Source organism: Leptinotarsa decemlineata, unplaced genomic scaffold (genome assembly GCF_025532065.1).
Source record: "Leptinotarsa decemlineata unplaced genomic scaffold, Ldec_3_MD MMD2_P_RNA_scaffold_1, whole genome shotgun sequence".
NCBI classification, from domain to species: domain Eukaryota; kingdom Metazoa; phylum Arthropoda; class Insecta; order Coleoptera; family Chrysomelidae; genus Leptinotarsa; species Leptinotarsa decemlineata.
The window spans coordinates 3,673,412-3,693,278 of record NW_027412523.1 but is presented as its reverse complement, the minus strand read 5'-3'; the positions used below and the strand labels follow the sequence as shown (position 1 = coordinate 3,693,278).

Genomic DNA, 19,867 nt, shown 5'->3' with positions numbered 1-19,867 from the left:
TCATACGATCATTAACAGATTTAGTTTTTTTGAATTTTTGAAAGGCTTCATCACGTTCTTTCATAAGAAGTCTGAGATTTTGAGTGAGCCAAGGAGCGGGTGGTTTGGTAATTCTAACTTTTTTAAGAGGGGCATGTCTGTCAAAAGTAGATATTAAAAATGAATTGAAATTGTACAATTTATTATCAATATCATTTTCACTTATAATTTCGAACCACGGCAACTGGTATAAATCTGATAAAAAAGTATGCAAAGTGAAATTGTCGAAACAGCGGTATGTTACAAGTTTGGGTTCTATTTTGAATTTCTTTGTTAAATATTCAACGTAAACTGATATTATCTTTTCTATCGAAGAAACTGGTACCTGATTGTTTACTGCAATTTGTTTAATTATTTTTAGTTCATCCTGGGAATTCTTTTCACGTAAGGGATTGCCAAAGCTCTGTGTATCATTGATCTAAACGCGGATAATTTATGTGAGAGTCGACCGAACGAGTCAAAGGGAATTGTACAGTCAGCGAATGTATATTTTCTGGTAGATTCTAAATTGAAAACCATTATTGACTTTGGAAATATTCAAATCTAAGAGGTTAAGCTCCCTGTCGCGTCTTCGAATACTTAAAAAATAATAAAAATGAAAACAAGAGTGGACTGTAAGAATTATGGCATAAAGCGAACTCACCCAATTCCTAGCACAAATCCCTCTTTCTGAAAGGGCCCTTTCTTGGAGTGTTCTTTCTTCAGCTTCACTGGATTGTACAACAAAACGGGAAGTTAAAATGAGTTACCAAACAGTCGAAGATGACACAGAGTCTAGAGCACACACGGCGAAATAAAAAAATTAGCAAAATGATAGCGATTCACGTAGCGTACTTAGCATGAGATCGTAGGTAGGTCTCTATGCCAACAATAATAATAGTAATAAAAACAGAACATTACAAATAAAGACGCAACACCCTCTGTTTTGTTCAATTTCTACTGTGAATTTAATTTTGTTAAGCAGACTATTGAGGAAGTTTAAAAAATTGATTAACTTGTCTGTTTGAACCATCAAAACCAACCAGTATACTCCGGAGTAATGAGTTATAAAACTGGGAAAATATGTTTTAAGACTTGAAACTTCAAATTGACAACAAATTTTATTTGTGCAGTTTTATTCACACTCACAATTTTTAAGCCAAAACAACTCTCAATACCTGTGACCGATTATTCCGAAACTATTCTTCAATCTATCCCTCATAATACTAATCCTTAGTCTCATTACCACTCGTCACAAGTATTACTGTAACAAAGCTTTCGACTTTCACTGCTCTAACCCATTGGTCGTTATCCACCCCACGCTAATTGTGAGGGGAACCTCACACTTGTCTGCGATTAGACGAAGGGATGAAGGGCTCCACCCACCTCTTCCATATTCCTACTACCCTGATACCGAGCCCTTCTAACCCACGTGGCTTCGCCAAGAGCAAGGTCACCGAAAGGACGACGACAAAGGCCGGGACGGGGTGGCCGTATAAACGACAAGGGGTGGGACGAACGAAAGCGAATATCCACCCTAATGGCGAACGGATAGGGGTGACTTTCGAATGCTGAACGGGGTTGACAGTGTGCTGTTCTGGTAGGGGATGGCGCCGAAAGGAAATGAGATGGGGGATGAAGATAATATAGACTGACGCACCCCGAATCAGCGAAGGGCTAATTTTAGGAAAGTTATAGGGTCGGAAATGAGGGGAATGGGTTTATACGTCCGGTGAAAAGATAGGTGTTATGGGTCGCATATTTGTTTTTAGTGTCGACATTTCCGATGAGTGAAATTAATATATACGTTAGGGTTGTGAACGCAGATTTCACTGTGCCGGGGCCGATAGTTTTTGATAGTTCAAAAAAAGAACAGAATGGTATTCAAAAAACTAATTAAAACATATTATTGTATGATTTTTCATTATAAAAAGAGTTTACAAAAACCGCGACACGTGTTTCCGACACAACCGCGACACAATAGCTTTCTCAAGCGTAAAGTATTAGTTTTAATATGGATTTTCTTCAAGTATCGGCCAGTTCTATTGAATTAGGGATGATATCCATTGAAAAAGGAAAAAACTATGACAGAAATGAGAGAAAAAAATACTTACGGGCGATTTGACGTCGGGAATTGGAAAGGGGTGACTTTTTAAGGGTGGAAAACGGTTTATCGCGATTTCCGTCCCATCAAAAGTCCCATCGAAAAAGATAGAATGGCAAAGTTGTATAGGTAGGTAATAAAAAAATCAACAACGATTGTATGTACAATTTTTTCACGTAACTTCAAAATAAAGGTACGAAACATCCAAAACACCGACTTTTTGGCTTTTTCTTTTTATCTCCGACAAAAAAAACACGAAGTTTGGTAAATACTTACCTTATTATGTCCCAAATTTCTTTCATTCAGAATTTTTTTTCTCTCATTTTGATTGTATATGGAAAAAGCATCCCAATTTTCAATCGGAAGTTGTAACGTCAAAAAATATGCCTTTTGAAAAAAAATCAATGCACTCAAAATTTTGCGCAATTCATTGAAATTTACACTTTAATCACTCGGGAAATGTAAGATTCAATGTTACATTGATGAAATAAAAAATTGCAAAACCATGAAATATAGAGGTTGCAAATAAAATGCGAAGATAGTCAATAAAACGACTCTTAGTTTGTAAAACTCGAGAATCAAATGAGGGGAAATTAATGGTGAAAATGAATTAATTATTGATTTAAATGACGACAGTGACAGTGAAACAGAGAATATGAAAGAGGTATTATCAGAAGCTTTCGAATAAAGTTAGTGAAGTGTAGTGTAGTATTCAGAAGTATTTTCAATTATCAACCCGTTATTTGAATCCCTACTTTCCATCGAAACACTATTTTTTGTTATTGAAGCTTTCGGAAATATATTTTTTTCCTTTATCAAGAATATCTACAAAATAAAGATCATGCGAATATTATACAGTAATAGATATGTTACAAAAACTCACCAAAGTTAGTACTTATAAAATATAAAAAAGGCATATAAATCCAGCACCAGAGAAAATGTGATTATTGTAATATTTACACATTCAGTGAGATTTAAATGTAAGTGTAAGGAAAAAATATTAGTAATATGATATTGAAATTATTTGTTCAATTTTATTTATCAAAAGTTAAAATATATTTGTAAATTTGACTTAAATTTTGTATTTCTGTTATTTTGTTTAAATTATTATTATGTTTACTTATGTGAACCATTTCTAGAAAAAGCCTTTTGAATTTATTATTTTCAACTGTTAAAATTTTAGTATTTTGATAATCCATAACATGATCTGAGAAAATAACATGTTCAGCTAGTTACATTAAAGTGTCTGCAGACTAAACAAACGTTCCTGTGGAAAAGCTGAACATGTATCATAATTACAAAATTTCAGCCAAATTTACAATTATATTTTAACTTTTGATAAATAAAATTGAACGAATAATTTCAATATCATATTCCTAATAATTTTTCCTTACACTTACATTTTAATCTTACTGTATGTGTAAATATTATAATAATCACATTTTCTCTGGTGCTGTAACAAAATTTTCGACGTCAAATTTTGCATTTGACTTTTCGTTTTTATGTTTGGATTTATATGCCTTTTTTTATATTTTATTCTAACTTTGGTGAGTTTTTGTAACATATCTATTACTGTATAATATTCGCATGACCTTTATTTTGTAGATATTCTTGATAAAAGAAAAAAATATATTTCCGAAAGCTTGAATAACAAAAAACAGTGTTTCGATAGCCCGCAGATATTGACTGAAATACCCAACTCAAAAATAATTTATAGTTATATAATAACGAGTCAACTAAATTTGACCTTTATATATATATATATATATATATATATATATATATATATATATATATATATATATATATATATAGACACTCTATCTCTGAACACGTAACGAATACCATTTTACCAGTATAGTAAGAAGTGAGTCGAGCAGGGTCAACTAACTTCTGAACACGTAACAGCACACCTAGACAAATGAGATTTTGTCGAAACGTCGGTGAAATTAAAGATAATATCACATACACGGATCAAATACCCGGAAAAAACCATATATATATATATATATATATATATATATATATATATATATATATATATATATATATATATATATATATATATATATATATATATATATATATATATATATATGTATATATATATATATATATATATATATATATATATATATATATGTATATATATATATATATATATATATATATATATATATATATATATATATATATATATATTATATATAATCAGAAATGATTACTGAATAACGAAATTAGTTAGCTCCTTAACTCTATTATGAAAGGGGAGCTTGAACTATACCTAGTTTATTGCAGTTGATAAACCAATGCCATTCAAAGGGAAACATACCATACATTCCGATATTCCAAACACAAACAAACGAAGGCGACCTCTACACGAATTCTGAGCATTTCACGCCGATCGCCGTCCATACATAAAGAGAATAATTAACTCTTCCGAAGTTATTATTAGCACCAACAGCAATAAAGTTAATAGCAGAGAAGCAGAACATGCATCGACCGCTGCAGGGGTCACTAGGAAGTGGGCGTCAAGTTGGGAGGGGCCGTTTTGTTCTCCGGACCTGGCCAGGCATGACACAACGCCAACTACCGATTCAATTATTTGTCGGCCACTAACACCTGCTCACGGAACTATTAAAGGGCATGTTAATATGTTAATATCCATATGGAAATGATTAATTAATAATGAGCGCCTCCTATTTGCGCCGACAACAGCGTGTCGAAGGAAATGAAATGAAGGTTGGTTTGGAGCATGACAAAAGGATTTGTTCCCAACTAGATGAAAATTGAGCTGCGCTTTGCTAATTCTTCGATTTAGCCAAGGCATTCGAAACAGTTGATCAACATACATAGGAAGTCCAAACTAATAAAATTCACCGCGAAACATTGTCTACTACCTTCAACCAAGCATACATATTAACCTCCAAGGCAGAGAACAGTATCACTAAATAAACGAAGCTTCAAATGATCCTTCCATTGTGGAATCTGACGTTCCACAAGGCACTCTCCTGGGGCCGCTCATCTTCACCATTTATGTGAGTCGGCTTTTAAAACTGGAAAGTTCTGGGTGTTTATCCTTATGGAAGTTGAAGCAGAAAACGATACATGCAATTCAACGAAGGCACCGAACTTCAATTGAAGGAAGTTGATGACAATGTTGAATATTTGGGAGTCGAAATTGACCACAACATGACATGAGATATTCATATAGGTACCTAAAGGTAGTAGTAAAAGAATTAGTATCACAACTGATCAGTATACTATGCAAAAAATTATTCTTAAGTTGTTATGTCTATCTCTAACTCTTTTGGACTGTAACTTTGCTAGAAAAGCATAATTTGCACTTTCCGGTACGGACTTTGTGTTTCTGGGGGAGCAGCTGTCAAAACTTAATGAGTCAAGTTTTCACAATTCAAAAATGAGCAGTGAGATTCATTACCAGAGTTTGAGTCCAAGATTTCTATAAGCCCCTTTTTTAACTCATCACATGTTAAGAATATTCCAACTTCTGCTATATAAAGCTAATTATAGTATTGAGGAATTTCTTTCGGATGACTTCGCAACTTATAATTACAACTTATAAAATTTTTTATCACAGACTTTTACCATAGACTTTTTGAAGTGTGCTTGAGTCATATTAATATCTTGTTTTAATTCTTGACCTTTATTTTAATATTTCAGATTGTTTTAGTTCTTAAGCCTGCTTTGTCAACAAAACCTAAACTTTTATGACCATAAAGCATTTCTGACTCTGACTCTGAATCATAGAGGTTAAAATTATACTAGAATTCGAGTTATAACAAGAATCTCTAATGATTTGTGGAAACTCTTTGACAATAATCGTTTAAAATAATTGGAAAGTAATTAAAAAAAGAACGATAAAAATAATATATTGAGAAAAACAAACGTATGCGAGGGATCTTCTTTACAAACAGAACGGTCTGTTGGATATTGGACAATTATATCTCTTAAAAATTCTATGATTCAAAATAAACATAAAGAATGATTCAACATAAACATAAAGAAAAATTCAACATAAATACGACACTAGACATAAAATAAAGTAAACACAGGCAGTGAGAACAGAAAAATTGTACACAAAAAAGTTACATTTTCCTGGAACCACATGTATCGTATTAAGTTACCGTAAGAAATAGGGAAATTGAAATTAGAAAAACACTTCAAAAGGGAACTGAAGATTTGGTTGAAGAATCATAAAAGTTATATCTTCTGTGATATGACTAGTCCATCATATAAATCATCTGAAATATCATTAGAAATGAAAAACTATTCCAAATATAATTTTTTCAAAATGTATATTATATAACAACATGTCAGGCAACCAATATTAACTTCATTCACATTTTTCAGTGGGTTTTTTTAGTCTTTTATTTCAGTTAAAATTCTCATAAAAGACAAGGAAATCATTGAAATATATTAATAACGCATAGATGTTAATTTCCTTGACGTCAGTTTCATCGCTGTCAATTTTATCCCTGTTCGTAGGAAGCGTTTTACGGTTTAGGCTCGAAAATAATCGTCATCACCATTTATTTCTTCTGTTATCCTGATTCCCAGATAGTTTTTTCAGTGGGAAAAATTCCGGGAAAGATAGGATCCCCAAAAATATGATAAAAAAAACAATACAGTATTTTTACTCGACTTTCGAAATGTAACAGATGGTTTTTGTTTTCAGTGGTTTCTGCGTTGTGTAAATAAACTCAAATGATGGATGTGAAAGGACGAAACAAAATTCTCGTCAAGGACCTGAACAGTGTTATCACTTGCAGATTATGTGAAGGATATTTAATCGATGCTACCGCCCTCACAGAATGTGTCCATGTTTGTAAGTATAAATTCATTCAATATTCAAAGTGATGCCTCTAAAAGATTCGAGGTTTCGATTTGCGTATGTGAGTTTTATTTTTATATCTAAAACCTTAAATTTTGCTCCCACACTGCAAAACTGCAACACTATTCTCGACGCGCGAATCAAGTTGGCCTTGAACTGTACTGTCTTGTCACTCTAACCTCCCTGCCTGTTTATAAATTTAGAAATGATTAGATGAAAATGGATTGATTAATATGTAGATATAAATAGAAGAGAAGGGTGTTGGCAGTTCTGCTGTTTGGGAACAGGGATTATGTTGGATTCTACATTCCTTTGGGGAAATAGGACTCTTATACAATTTTTTTCGATTGCAATCAATATTTAGTGAAGTAACCATGCCAAAAAAGTTATTTTCAAATTGAAAAGGATATTTTTCAAAAGAAATTAGTTTTGGCATTTCAATACAAAAATATTGCTTCATTTGAAAGTTTACCAATTTTTTTTGTATAAAGTTGGAGGAGTGAAAGCCAAGTTATAGAAGTTTGAATTGATCTGCGACTTATGTTTTGAATAATTAGTGTAAAAACATAATTGAATCTGAAAAAAATCATTTTAACCACAATCACAACAAAATTGTAATTTTTCTCTATTTTTAGTGGAAAAGTAAATGGACCCTAAATTAACCCTTATTGCTGGTCGCCTGCTTGAAAAACCAGTAACATTTTCAGAAAAACTCTTCTAGGTCGATTTAAACGCAAAGTGCCCTACTCCAACTTGATTTTTTTATCAAATCGTATCTCAAAAAATACAAAAACAAGACAAATGATTTTGTTAGAGCTCTCATTGAACACTGTTTCTGTTGAAAACTCTCAGAGTTACAACAAATTCTTTTTTTGAAATGTGAGAACTGATTCATGAAGTCATGTTATAGAAACTAAAAAAAAAGATATCAGTTCTCACAAAAACTATTTTCATCTTTGTCCTAGATAGGTTTTTATTACATCCAAAGATAAGATGGTCAATCTATTCTTCATTTGTCGATTTTGATAGAGTGCCTACAAAACTACACACATCGGAAAAGTCTAGGGATATTTTTAAAAATGGCAATAATTTTTTTTTAGATCGCTTTAGGGAAAAAAAGTTGACGGGTGATTATTAAACGAATGTAACTTGCAACAAAATTTATTAAATGGTCAAAAATACTGAGTGCGCATATAAGCAAAACTAAAAAAAAATATGGCTCTTCTTTGGCACCCCGAAAAAAAATCATAATACAAAAAAAATCGGAATCAGTACAAAGTATAGCCTCCACTCTGGTTTATTACGGCCCTACATCTATCGTGCATCGACAAAATGAGATTGTCAATGTCTTGTTGAGGTACATTTGCCCATTCAGCGATTAAGAGCTCTCTCAATTGAAACGTTGTGTGAATGTTCCCCATATGCGGAGTAATTCTTCGTTGAAGCATGTCCCACACATGCTCGATGGGATTCAGGTCCGGTGATTGTGCTGGCCATGGCAATACATCAACTCCTTCGTTGGTGAGCCAGTCAGTCACTAGACGCGCGACATGTGGACGAGCATTATCGTGCATTAGGTGGAAGTTTTCACCAACAGCACCAGCAAACGGACGGACGATAGGTAGAAGAATGGTGTCGAGGTACTGTCGAGCTGTGAGGGAGCGATTTGGAAAAACGAGATCGGTTCTGCCGCCGATCATGATTCCGCCCCATAGCATTACTGTACCACCTCTGTATGTGTGGACTTCCTGGACGTGTCTCAAACGTTCATTATTTCCAGGTCGTCTCCACAATCTTACTCGACGAGAATCTGGATGAAATCCAAATCTGGATTCGTCTGTAAACAAAACTGTGGCCAATCATTTGCATCCCAGTTTTGATGTTCTTGACACCACTCTAATCTTCTACCGCGATTGTCTCTCGACAAAGGTGGACATCTAAGTGGCCTTCTGTTGTGGAGATCTGCTTCATGCAGTCGATTTCTGACAGTATCACGATCAATGGTTACCTGGTGCGTCTGCTGCAACACGTTAACCAACTCAGGTGCTGTGATTGTCGGTTGTCTTCTTGCGGTTCAGACCAAAAATCGGTCTTGAACTGCAGTTGTAGCGCGTCCTCCCCTGGATGTTGTTCGGCTGGACTGCCAGTTTCACGGAAACGCCGCCACAATCGACTGATAACACTTTGGGAGACCCCCAAACGAAGAGCTACATCATTTTGTCGCATGCCACCTTGAAGAAGCTCTACAGCTCGATTCATCTCAGCCAATGGCAAGTGATGGCGTTCCATGTTAAAGCACAATATTTCCAGTTTAATTGCTGAGCAAGAACTGCATAGAATGTACAAACTCGACACTTTCAGATTATTCATTTTAGCCGAAAACCTACAGTTTGTAAAAAACTTGATAAAAGATTAGTTACCGTTTTTGCAGGCTTTGTTCAACCCATAGAAATCTACAGAGTGGTCGAGTGTACCAATTTAATCGAAATTAAACGACCTCATGCATTTATTTTTATGATATTTAGCATGTTATAAAAACATCCCTAGACTTTTCCGATGTGTGTAGGTACTGATGAAGATAATGAACCACAAAGCTCAACTACATTTTATTATAATAATTTTCATTATACACAAAAAACGCACAAACATTAACATTATATATCCCCTTGCATTTTTAGCAACATAAAACGAGTTATAAACTATTAAATTCCAAAGACAAAGAATCACATAAATGTAGGAAATGTCAAAAAATATGGAATCTAAAGATTATGTGACAAATTACAAACTTACATTGATTGATAAAAAGTTTAATACGAAGAAAAAAATATGTATATCTGGTCAAATCTGTTTTTTCGTTAACCACCTGTCGTCTTCCCACGAACGACAATCCTCAAATGTAGATTAAAGAGGTCTTACTTTTTAACGTGCGATTCTTAGCACTCCTAACCGAAAAACAGTAGTTTTTGTCAAAGAAGGAGTGTGTTAGTATTCGAGTTTTCTCTCTATTCAAATTGATATTTTATAACCTTGTAGTTTCTAGGGAATATTATCATTATTATACTTGAATAAGATGTTTGAACACGCTTTCTACATTTTCAGTTTGCCGTGCATGCATCCTGAGATACTTCGAAAATAACAAGACCGGCTGCCCGACCTGCAACACAATCTACAAGAAAAAATCACAAACATGTTTCAAGTGAGTATAAAATTATCAAGCGACATAAATCAAACTCTCGATATGTGGAGAACCCTTTCACCTGTCACAATAGTATGACCGTTACGAAATATTGGCAAACATGTATTAATGCATCGATAGATTCTCGTCAACTTTATTCACGGAGATTTGGCTCAGCTGTTTGCGAAATGGGTATAGGATATGTGTCATCTCAGTTACAGGGTATTGAGTTTCATAAACACACAGACAGATCGTTGATATTAAAGGTGTTGTAGCTGAACAGCAAAGTATTTTGAAACTAATTGATTTCATACTAGACTCAGTCTTGACTTTCTTGTTGATTTTTCTGAATGAATATTGGGGTAATACTGCTAATTGCTCTGACTGACAACTAGCGTTTTTGGTAGTTCATATCTGCAAGAAACTGAATAAAAGGTGTCTGCAGGATTTCAATTGAATAGAAAACAGTTTTCATATTTAATTAGGGCTATTCATGGAATAACACATCGGGCAAATGTCCTCTGCGATTTTGCTGACTCATATGCACTCTTTTGTCGAAATTGTCCATGAGCATTTTGCATAATTGTTGTTAAATTTTGTTGATGCAGCGTTGAGTTTCCTCGTTGAATGTACAGGTGGATGAGGGCTTCTTGACATACATCTTTGACTTCAAATAACCCCATGAAAAAAAATGTAAAGGTGTTAAATCACACGATGTAGGTGGCCAATTTTGGACTCTCCCTTTTCGGCGACTTGTAAATGTCTCATGCAGCATTTCAATTTTTTACTCTAGACGCATTTCGCTAACACCGTAACTTCATTGGTAGTACTGATGTAGCTACGTGCATTTCGGTGGTGCTGAAGTTGTGCTTCCAATAAAGCTAGACGCGTTTTGCTAGCACCCTAGCTTCATCGGCATTGCTACCGATGAAGCTGGGCGCGTTTCGCTAACTCTGTAGCTTCAACGGTAGTGCTTCCGACTAAGCTAGATGCGTTTCGCTAGCACCCTAGCTTCAACGGTTGTGCTACCGACGAAGCTGGGCGCGTTTCGCTAACACCGTAGCTTCTACGGTAGTGCTTCTGACTAAGCTAGACGCGTTTCGCTAGCACCCTAGCTTCACCAACATTGCTGTCGATGAAGCTGGGCGCGTTTCGCTAACACCGTAGCTTCAACGGTAGTGCTTCCGACTAAGCTAGACGCGTTTCGCTAGCACCCTAGCTTCAACGGTAGTGCTAGCGATGAAGCTGGGCGCGTTTCGCTAACACCGTGGCTTCAACGGTAGTGCTTCCGACTAAGCTAGGCGCGTTTCGCTAGCACCCTAGCTTCAACGGTAGTGCTACCGATGAAGCTGGACGCGTTTCGCTAAGACGTGTTTCGTGTGCGTAACTTATATCGATAGTACTTCCTGTTAAGCTAGACGCGTTATGCTACTACCATAGTTTCATCGGTAGTGATATCGATGAAGCTAGACACGTTTCGCTAACACCTAGCTTCATCGGTAGTGTTGAAGGTTGTGCTTTCCATTAAGCTAGAAGTTTCGTTTCGCTAATACCGTAGCTTCAAAGATAGTGCAAAGGTTGTGTTTGCGATTGAGCTAGACGCGTTTCGCTAGCACCCTAGTTTCATCGGCAGTGCTACCGATGGAGGTAGACGGTTATCGCTAACACTGTAGCTTCAACGGTGGTGCTAAGATTGTGTTTTCGATTAAGCTCGATGTGTTTCGCTAACACCATAGCTTTATCGGTGGTGCTAAGGTAGTGCTACAGATGAAGCTAGACGCGTTTTGCTAACACTGTAGCTTCATCGGTGGTGGTAAGGTTGTGCTGCCTATTAAGCTAGACGCGTTTCGATAACTCCCTAGCTTCATCGGCATTGCTACCGATGAAGCTGGACGCGTTTCGCTAAGACGTGTTTCGTGTGCATAACTTATATCGATAGTGCTTCCTGTTAGGCTATACGCGTTATGCTAGCACCATAGTTTCATCGGTAGTTTTTCGCTAACACCTAGCTTCATCGGTAGTGGTGAAGGTTGTGCTTCCCATTAAGCTAGAAGTTTCGTTTCGCTAATACCATAGCTTCGAAGATAGTGCAAAGGTTGTGTTTCCGGTTAAGCTAGACGTGTTTTGCTAACACCGTAGCCTCATCGGAAATGCTACCTATGACGCTTGTTGCGTTTCGCAGCTTCATCGTTAGTGCTAAGGTTGTGCTTCTGATGAAGCTTGACGCAGTTCGCTACCGATGAAGATACGGTATTCTCAAAAATTTGCCACAAATGCAACGATTTATAAAAAAAAAAGCAATTTTGAAGTTTCTCTGTACGCGTTTTCCAAACTGGGGTGTTTATGTCCACTTTTTCTTTCTGACTCTCCGCCGCAACTTTTCCGCTCAACCCTCGTATCTACAAAAGCAATCTCTAACAAAAACTTTTGTGCATTTCCATATTTTCCAATTACTTCACCGCGACTCGTCTGCTTTCAGATCCGACCCTCAGACACAATCTCTGGTATACAAGCTGGTGCCTGCTCTCTACTCGAAAGAAATACAAAGGAGGGAAGATTTCTACAGGAGCACCGGCGTCCGGGCGTCGAGCTCGTGCAGTGACGACAGCGTTATTGATAGGGAAAGGGATATGATGAATGACCAGGAGGAAATGGTAAGCATGTCATGTAATGCGTGGTGGAGGGTTGTATCTTTTGTGTTCGGATCCTTTTCTTCGTCGAGACGCGTAAGAGGGCTCAAATTTGATTTTATATCGCTAAAAATTGTAGGCTTTTGTGAGTTTTTTCAATACACTTCAACGTCCAAATTGACCATTGCGTATCACTTGTATCGTTTATTGCCTCAAACAGTGGAGTAATAAATCATTTAAATAAATAAATGAACAAACTTTATTTTCCTTTCTGACAAACATATTTTGTATTGGAATAGTCGACTACAAATATACAAGTTTCAAGACTAGAACTTGAAACTAGAACACTTAGATTTGTCAAGATTATAAAAATATTTTTCTACAAGAAGATTCCTGGAGATTGCGCTTGAAACTAAATAACGTGTCGGTATTTTTAATGGCATAAGGCAACAATCTTAGGCCAGTTTGCTTTTTTCCAAATGGTACGTGAAAATTCTTTTTTGTCAAGTGTCGAGATTATATTTTGTTTTATTCAATACAAATATTTCTTTTTCATTCGTGAAGGATAAGTAAAAAACTGAAAGACAAGTTACAGTCAAAAATTAAAGCCATTTCGAAGCATTTCTACAAGAATCACGAACATTCAAGTTAACAATTAAGCGTAATACTGTTTTCTGAGAAATGAAGACATCAGTCCATCTGCAGAAGCCAATTGCGTACTTTAGTATGGAATCAACCTGAGCATAGTATATCTGTAATAATTTTTTTATCGTGTTTAAGTCAAAGTCAAAATATGCTTTATTGTCTGAAGATTCATATCTTATTGACAGAGCTTGGTTGAATTAATTAAATAAAAAAACGAACAACACAATTACACATATTAGCTATCGCTGCTTAGTCATATAAAACTATATAAAAATATATACAATTTCAATAACGATGAGATTGGAACCTTTGGTGTGAAAGTTGAATAACACCAAACTGATATTTTTGCACTCGACGCGCGTTTCGCCAACAAAGTTAGCATCCTCAGGAGAAGAAAATTGATACATAGTCTAGTCTGGTTAATCCTTATATACTGAAATTTGTTACCTGAAGTCCAATATGGAATTTCTCGGTAATTAACTACCTGCAAGTTCTTAGTGATTATTCTCTTCCTAACAGAAGATTAGAAAGCGGGCTAAACGGGATGGGTTCCTTATCGCCATTCATGCTGTTCTTACATTTTGCTATCTCTAGACTCTCACATGCATCGAGTAGCCTGGTGTCATGCACATGCTTCATCAGTTTCAGATTGTTTTCACCAATTCTGTGGTCCTTGTCTAGAGCATGTTGGGCGAGACTGGATTTTTCTATCCTTCCGTATTTCATGTGTGCACAATGCTCCTTGAAGCGGATTTTAATCGCTCGTTGGCTCTGGCCGATGTATTTGCTGCTGCAATCTTGACAACTGATTTCGTAAATCCCCGTCCTTTCTGTTTTTTCCAGTCTATCTTTTGAATTACCAAGAAGCTGTTGCAATTTATAAGAAGTGTTATATGCAACTTTCATAGTTACTTTATCGAATATCCGTTGAAGCCCTCTCGTGTATTGGGGTTCATATGGGATTACTATAAACGTGTTATTACTCTCCTCTTTTTGAAAAGTCGAAGATTTACGAAGTGCTTCCCTAAACTTGCATTTTCTAATTATCTTGTCAACTACATCTGGGTTAAAACCGTTTGCTTCATCTACATACCGAATCACTCTCTTTTCATTGTCGTACTTATCTTTCTTTAAAGGAAAAGTTATTGACCTGTGTACCAAAAATTGTCAAAATTGAGTTTGAAGCAAACTATGTTTGTTTTATTTCGCACCACTTTAACCCTATAGAGATCCAGAGTTATGATGTCTCTGAGATTATCTTCATTTGTCCCACGCCAAAGGATCGTGGTGTCATCCGCAAAAAGTGTGAACTTCCCTTTAATGTCAATGGTTACCAGATCATTCAGATAAAACAGAAAAAGGATAGGACCCAGAAACGAACCTTGTGGTACACCTGATGGATTATTCTCAATATGCGATGTATTTCCTTGGAGTTTTACTAACTGCTTCCTGCCTGTCATATAATTGTAAAGCCAGTTATATGACAAACCTATAAAGCCATAGCACTGAAGTTTTAATAATAGTGTTTCATGGTTCACGCAGTCGAACGCTTTTGAGAAATCACAGAATACTGCCCCAATAGATTCTTTATTATTTAATAAACCAATATATACATCGTCCAATGTATGCATCGCCTGTGTTTTTATGGCTTTGGAATCCATATTGAGATTCGCATAGTAAGTTATGATTACATAAGAAGTTGAGCATTCTCTTTTTAACCAGTTTTTCAATTATTTTTGAGATTCTCGGAAGCAATGATATATAGGCCGCAAGTTTGATGGATCATTCATTTAACCATCTTTATGAAGCGGAATGACTATTGTTAGTTTCATACATGTAGGGTTTAGACCCAGAAGCTTGTGATCAAGCCATATCTGAATATATCTCAGATCCTTTTCTGATTTTCCAACTTTCAACTACTACCTGTGAATATGAGTGCCATATCGTCCGCATATGATACGAGATGGCCCCCAAAATTGCTGTTGAAACATATACTATTGATGAAAACAAGGAATAGTATGGGACCAAAAAATGGTCCCATACTATTCCTGTTTTAACTTTCATTGCCTCACATTGCCTTCCATTGCCCTATGTGATAGTCTTCTAAAGTATTGTATGTTGGGCCACGTATAACATACCCACGAGATGCTATTTGCGTGATTAACGATGTCGAATGCCTACCTAGGTCTAGAAATACAGCTAAACATTTGTCTCATCTATTCAAGGCTTCTATTCTTTTTGAACAAAATCTAGCACCAAATTTAGTTATAATAGACTTTATCCAAGAACTCATCAATGATCTCTGAGTCGCGAAAATCTCGAAACTGTTACTCCTTCTGTAACAACTATTCAGGAAAAAAGTTCCAACTGGAATGATACAACCAAATATTATTCCAAATCAGGCATTTTGAAGGATGATGTTCCCAAGTATACTGGAAGATTATTATTATTCTCTAGAGATGACAGTCTTTCACCTAGATATAAGATTAGTAGTCGAACGGGAAGAACTCTCCAAGACTTCTCCAAAGTATGAGTCGATTCCTACCTAAAAACTCTATATAAAAATGTCAAACGGCGGTAGCAAAGACTTCTACTACAAAAATGGTTACCAGTTACAAGTAGAAGAAACAAGGAACTTTTGAATGATTTACAACAACAAGAACACGAAAGGCTCAGTAGGTCTACGAGCAGATGTTCTTCTCGTACTTCTGACGACTATTTGCTCAAACATAGTGTTATCCGGTCAATCTAGACATTGGAAGTTACATAAATTTACAACAAGCTAACGTGTTGCGATGCCTGGAAAAAAAATTATTCGACCTCAAAGGTCAAAAATCTCGAAAAAAATAGGTTTTTTGCGATTTTCAGGAAAACGGTAACTTTTACAACTTTATGACTCGTCGTATCTCTAAAAACAAAAAGTATTGATACATTTTTTGTAGAGAATTTTATGATCTACAATTTTTATCTGAAGTTATTCGATGATAAAACTTACCGTTTTCCTGAAAATCGCGAAAAACCAATTTTTTTCGAGATTTTTGACCTTTGACCTCAAATAATTTTTTTTCCAGGCACCGCAATCATCCGGAATTTTAAAATCTTATTTTTAACTATGTTTTGAACAATTACACGCATTTGCAGCTTGTTGTAAATTTATGTACCTTCACTCTTATTTTTTAGTCTAATTTGACCAGACTAGTGGTAACGACAGTGTTGAAAGTGACAGCAAATCTGAGAAAAATAAGCCAATGATTTCCAGAGGGACATCTTCAAAAAGGCAAGGCCCGCAGAGAGGCAACAGAGACCACTATGTATTTCTAAATGACTACAATAATACCTTTGTTTTGATCTGGTCTGTTCTATGTAGACCAGGTCAGGATAATTTCAATTACAAGCTCTGTGGGAAGAGACTTGAGAATTTTCTCTCTCTTTCTGTCGCACCTAATCTCTTCACATGGATAAGTGCGATAGAGAGAGATAATTCTCAAGTCTCTTCCTAGATTTGACAAGTTGTACAGTCTCTGGTCTAGGAAAAAACATTTATACACGATAAAGAGGTTACCGTATGAACTTTAAATTTTTTAGGAGAGTATCACATTGGTGATGAAGCTGGGAAATTTTTCATCCAAACGTGAGGGTTGAGCAAAGAATTTATCTGAAAATGATATTTTTCAACCACCTAAAATTCAACACTGGAGATTATTGAAATTACCGGAGTTGTCAAACTTATAAATTCAAGAGTGGAGACCTACATAAATCTAGTTGCTCGTTTAGGGTTATATATTTCGGGTTTTTAATTGATTTATTAATTTCCATGGCTTCCAACAAACTAATTTTTTTCCCTTTATTACATGTCTGTAGGGTTTTGAGAGTATTTTTAATTATCTTGTGTTTTGTCCAAACAGATGTGTTCACGGAGCCTTACGTCAAAATTTTTACCGGTTTGGCCTATATACACTGCAGATCATTCCCCGTTTGGGTTTTGCGTTGAACGGAAAAGTTTCAAGTTTACCTCAGTTCACTTAGCTTTCTGATTTATTTAGTATTTGTAGTAATCTTTCTGTTGGTGGAGATGGTGACACATAAACCAACTCTTTTCGCAGATCTCAAGTTACATTGGCGACAAGGCTCAGTTCCTCAGCCCTGACGACTCCATTTCCCTATCCCTGGAGTACTACCAGTCCCACTTAGACACCACCGATAAAGAAGACAAGCCATCTGCTGCTCGTAGCTCGAACATTAACGAAAGTGAACTCAAACAAACGGACATTAGTGAAAATAGTGATAAAAGCAAGACTGATTTAACGAACGAAGCAAACAAAACCAGTGAATGTGTTAAAGACGACGTCGTGACCGGTAGTGATAAAGAAAGTACTGTTAACGACGAAAAACAGACCAGCAGAGATTGTGATAAAAGGTTTCTGCAGTGTCCGGCAGCGGTTTCCATGAAGCATCTCCAGAAGTTCGTGAAGATGAAGTACGGTCTTACTGGAGATCACAGGGTAAGTTGTTGCTTTCCAACAATAATTTTTGCTCCCATTTACTTCATGGTACATGTTATCTTCTACTGTAAATTCCTCAAAAAATGACTTGCAACATCTCATTTCGAAGGTTTTATTTGTATATAATTCTTTATTTCAACTCACAAGCATTAACTTTAATAGGATTACTTCTAAAGAATTTACAATATGTATCTACAAACGAATCAAACTTGATAATGATAATATTTTCAGTTGAGATGCTTTGGAATGCTCTTGAAGTTTCAATCTTTAACTATTGTCAACTGTAAATTTGATTTCGATTCAATAAAAATAAAACTGTTGAACAATATTTGCGGAAAGTCGCAATTTTTCGAGCAAGCTCGCTTGATGTTCATTTTGTATACAATGTGTTTAAACAACGATAAAAATAAAATAAATACAACAATAAAAATTAATTGGCGCTCCGGGGCGACTTCATTGATTCCAGTGGCGCATTTGCTTTTTCAGCTGCAGGAAAACCCGGAAAAACCTGCAGCACCACATCATCTGAAGATCTTGATCTAACAATGTCCTCTCTCTCATAAAACAAAATGTAGGGTGTCTCCAGAGGCTCCAATAAATTCAATGCATCGCCAGAACACTTCGTGACACGACTATCGTCAAACTTAAACCAATCCGTTTCTTCTTTGACCAAGGCGTAATAATGACCACATTCAACGCCAGAACCACAGTGAACAATGACTGCATGAATGTTATAACAGTGGTCTGCTAGGTTGAAATGTTCATCTATTTCGAACCTTCCATTTAAAATTCAGTGGACATCCAAGTTTCTGCCTAACTATTTGAATTTTGACATTTGGGTTTTCACTGAGTTCACTTCTGCGATTTGCTAGTATTATAAATTTTAATTCAATCGGGTTTGGTTTCAGTTTCACGATTGGAATTCTTCAAAAATATCGTCTCCTGAACTTCCTGTTATATAAATACAGGTGGCTCAGCAAGAAATTGAATGAGTTTACATAAAATATAAAATAAATCGCAATAGTCCCCCAAAACAGATCCTTGTGGAACACCTCATTTGTCCTAACGTTTACCTAATCTTTCAATAAATCAATAAATCTTGTGACTTGAAATATATATATATATATATCCATCTAGGCGGATACTAATAATGATAATAATAATATCGGCTTTATTATTTCATAACCAAAATAAAAAACACAACATAACTTAAATATTCAACTTAAAACTGAAATAAAGGGTGAAGTTCATCGTCCGTAATGAAATTTATCACGAAAAATGTTCTTCCACTTAACCCTGGAAAGGAAACAAATACTTAAAAAGAAAAAGCAAGGAAAAACAAAATAAAACTGTGATTGTTATATATAATGATATCAGAATGTAAATACGAATAAACACTTTACATAAAGAGTTTACTTCACCTATTCTTTACAAGATATCAATAATTTGATTTAATTTCAGTCTAACAAATATGTAGTCTTCATATTTAGTTTTGAACTTTATGACATTTGATTTTTTGAGGGGGTTAGGGACAGAATTGTACTTTCAACAAATTTGGTACCTGAAAGACCGCTTGACCAGTTCTGTTTTGAATTTTGGCATTGCAATCATATTTTTATATCGAATATTCAGGTTATGGATGTCCGTACGATATGTTGATATGAAGGTTTTTTTGTTACAATTACTTTATGAAAAAAGACAGACCGCGTGAAGTAACCTTCTTTTCACCATGTTCAGCCATCCAATTTCTTGAAGCTTATATGAGATCCTGTGCCGCCGACCAATACCGAAAATTAACCTAAGGCACGAGTTTTGAACTTTTTGAATCTTATTTTTGTATTCATTGGTTAAACATGGGCCATAAAGAACATCCGCATGATTAAAAACTGAAAGCACCAAAGATTCACATAAGAATATGTCGGTTACCATAAATGATTT

General features: G+C 35.5%; 1 protein-coding gene across 1 annotated transcript in view; it reads left to right on the top strand.

Annotated features, from left to right (window-relative positions):
• LOC111511646 (uncharacterized) overlaps positions 1–19,867 on the top strand; it is a 63,432-nt gene that overhangs the window by 13,927 nt on the left and 29,638 nt on the right. Inside the window, exons 2-5 of the mRNA XM_074179933.1 lie at positions 6,822–6,971; positions 10,077–10,173; positions 12,632–12,806; positions 17,531–17,929. Of these exons, the coding sequence (XP_074036034.1) occupies positions 6,851–6,971; positions 10,077–10,173; positions 12,632–12,806; positions 17,531–17,929 (792 nt within the window). The 5' untranslated portion in view covers positions 6,822–6,850. The remainder of the gene's footprint in view (positions 1–6,821; positions 6,972–10,076; positions 10,174–12,631; positions 12,807–17,530; positions 17,930–19,867) is intronic.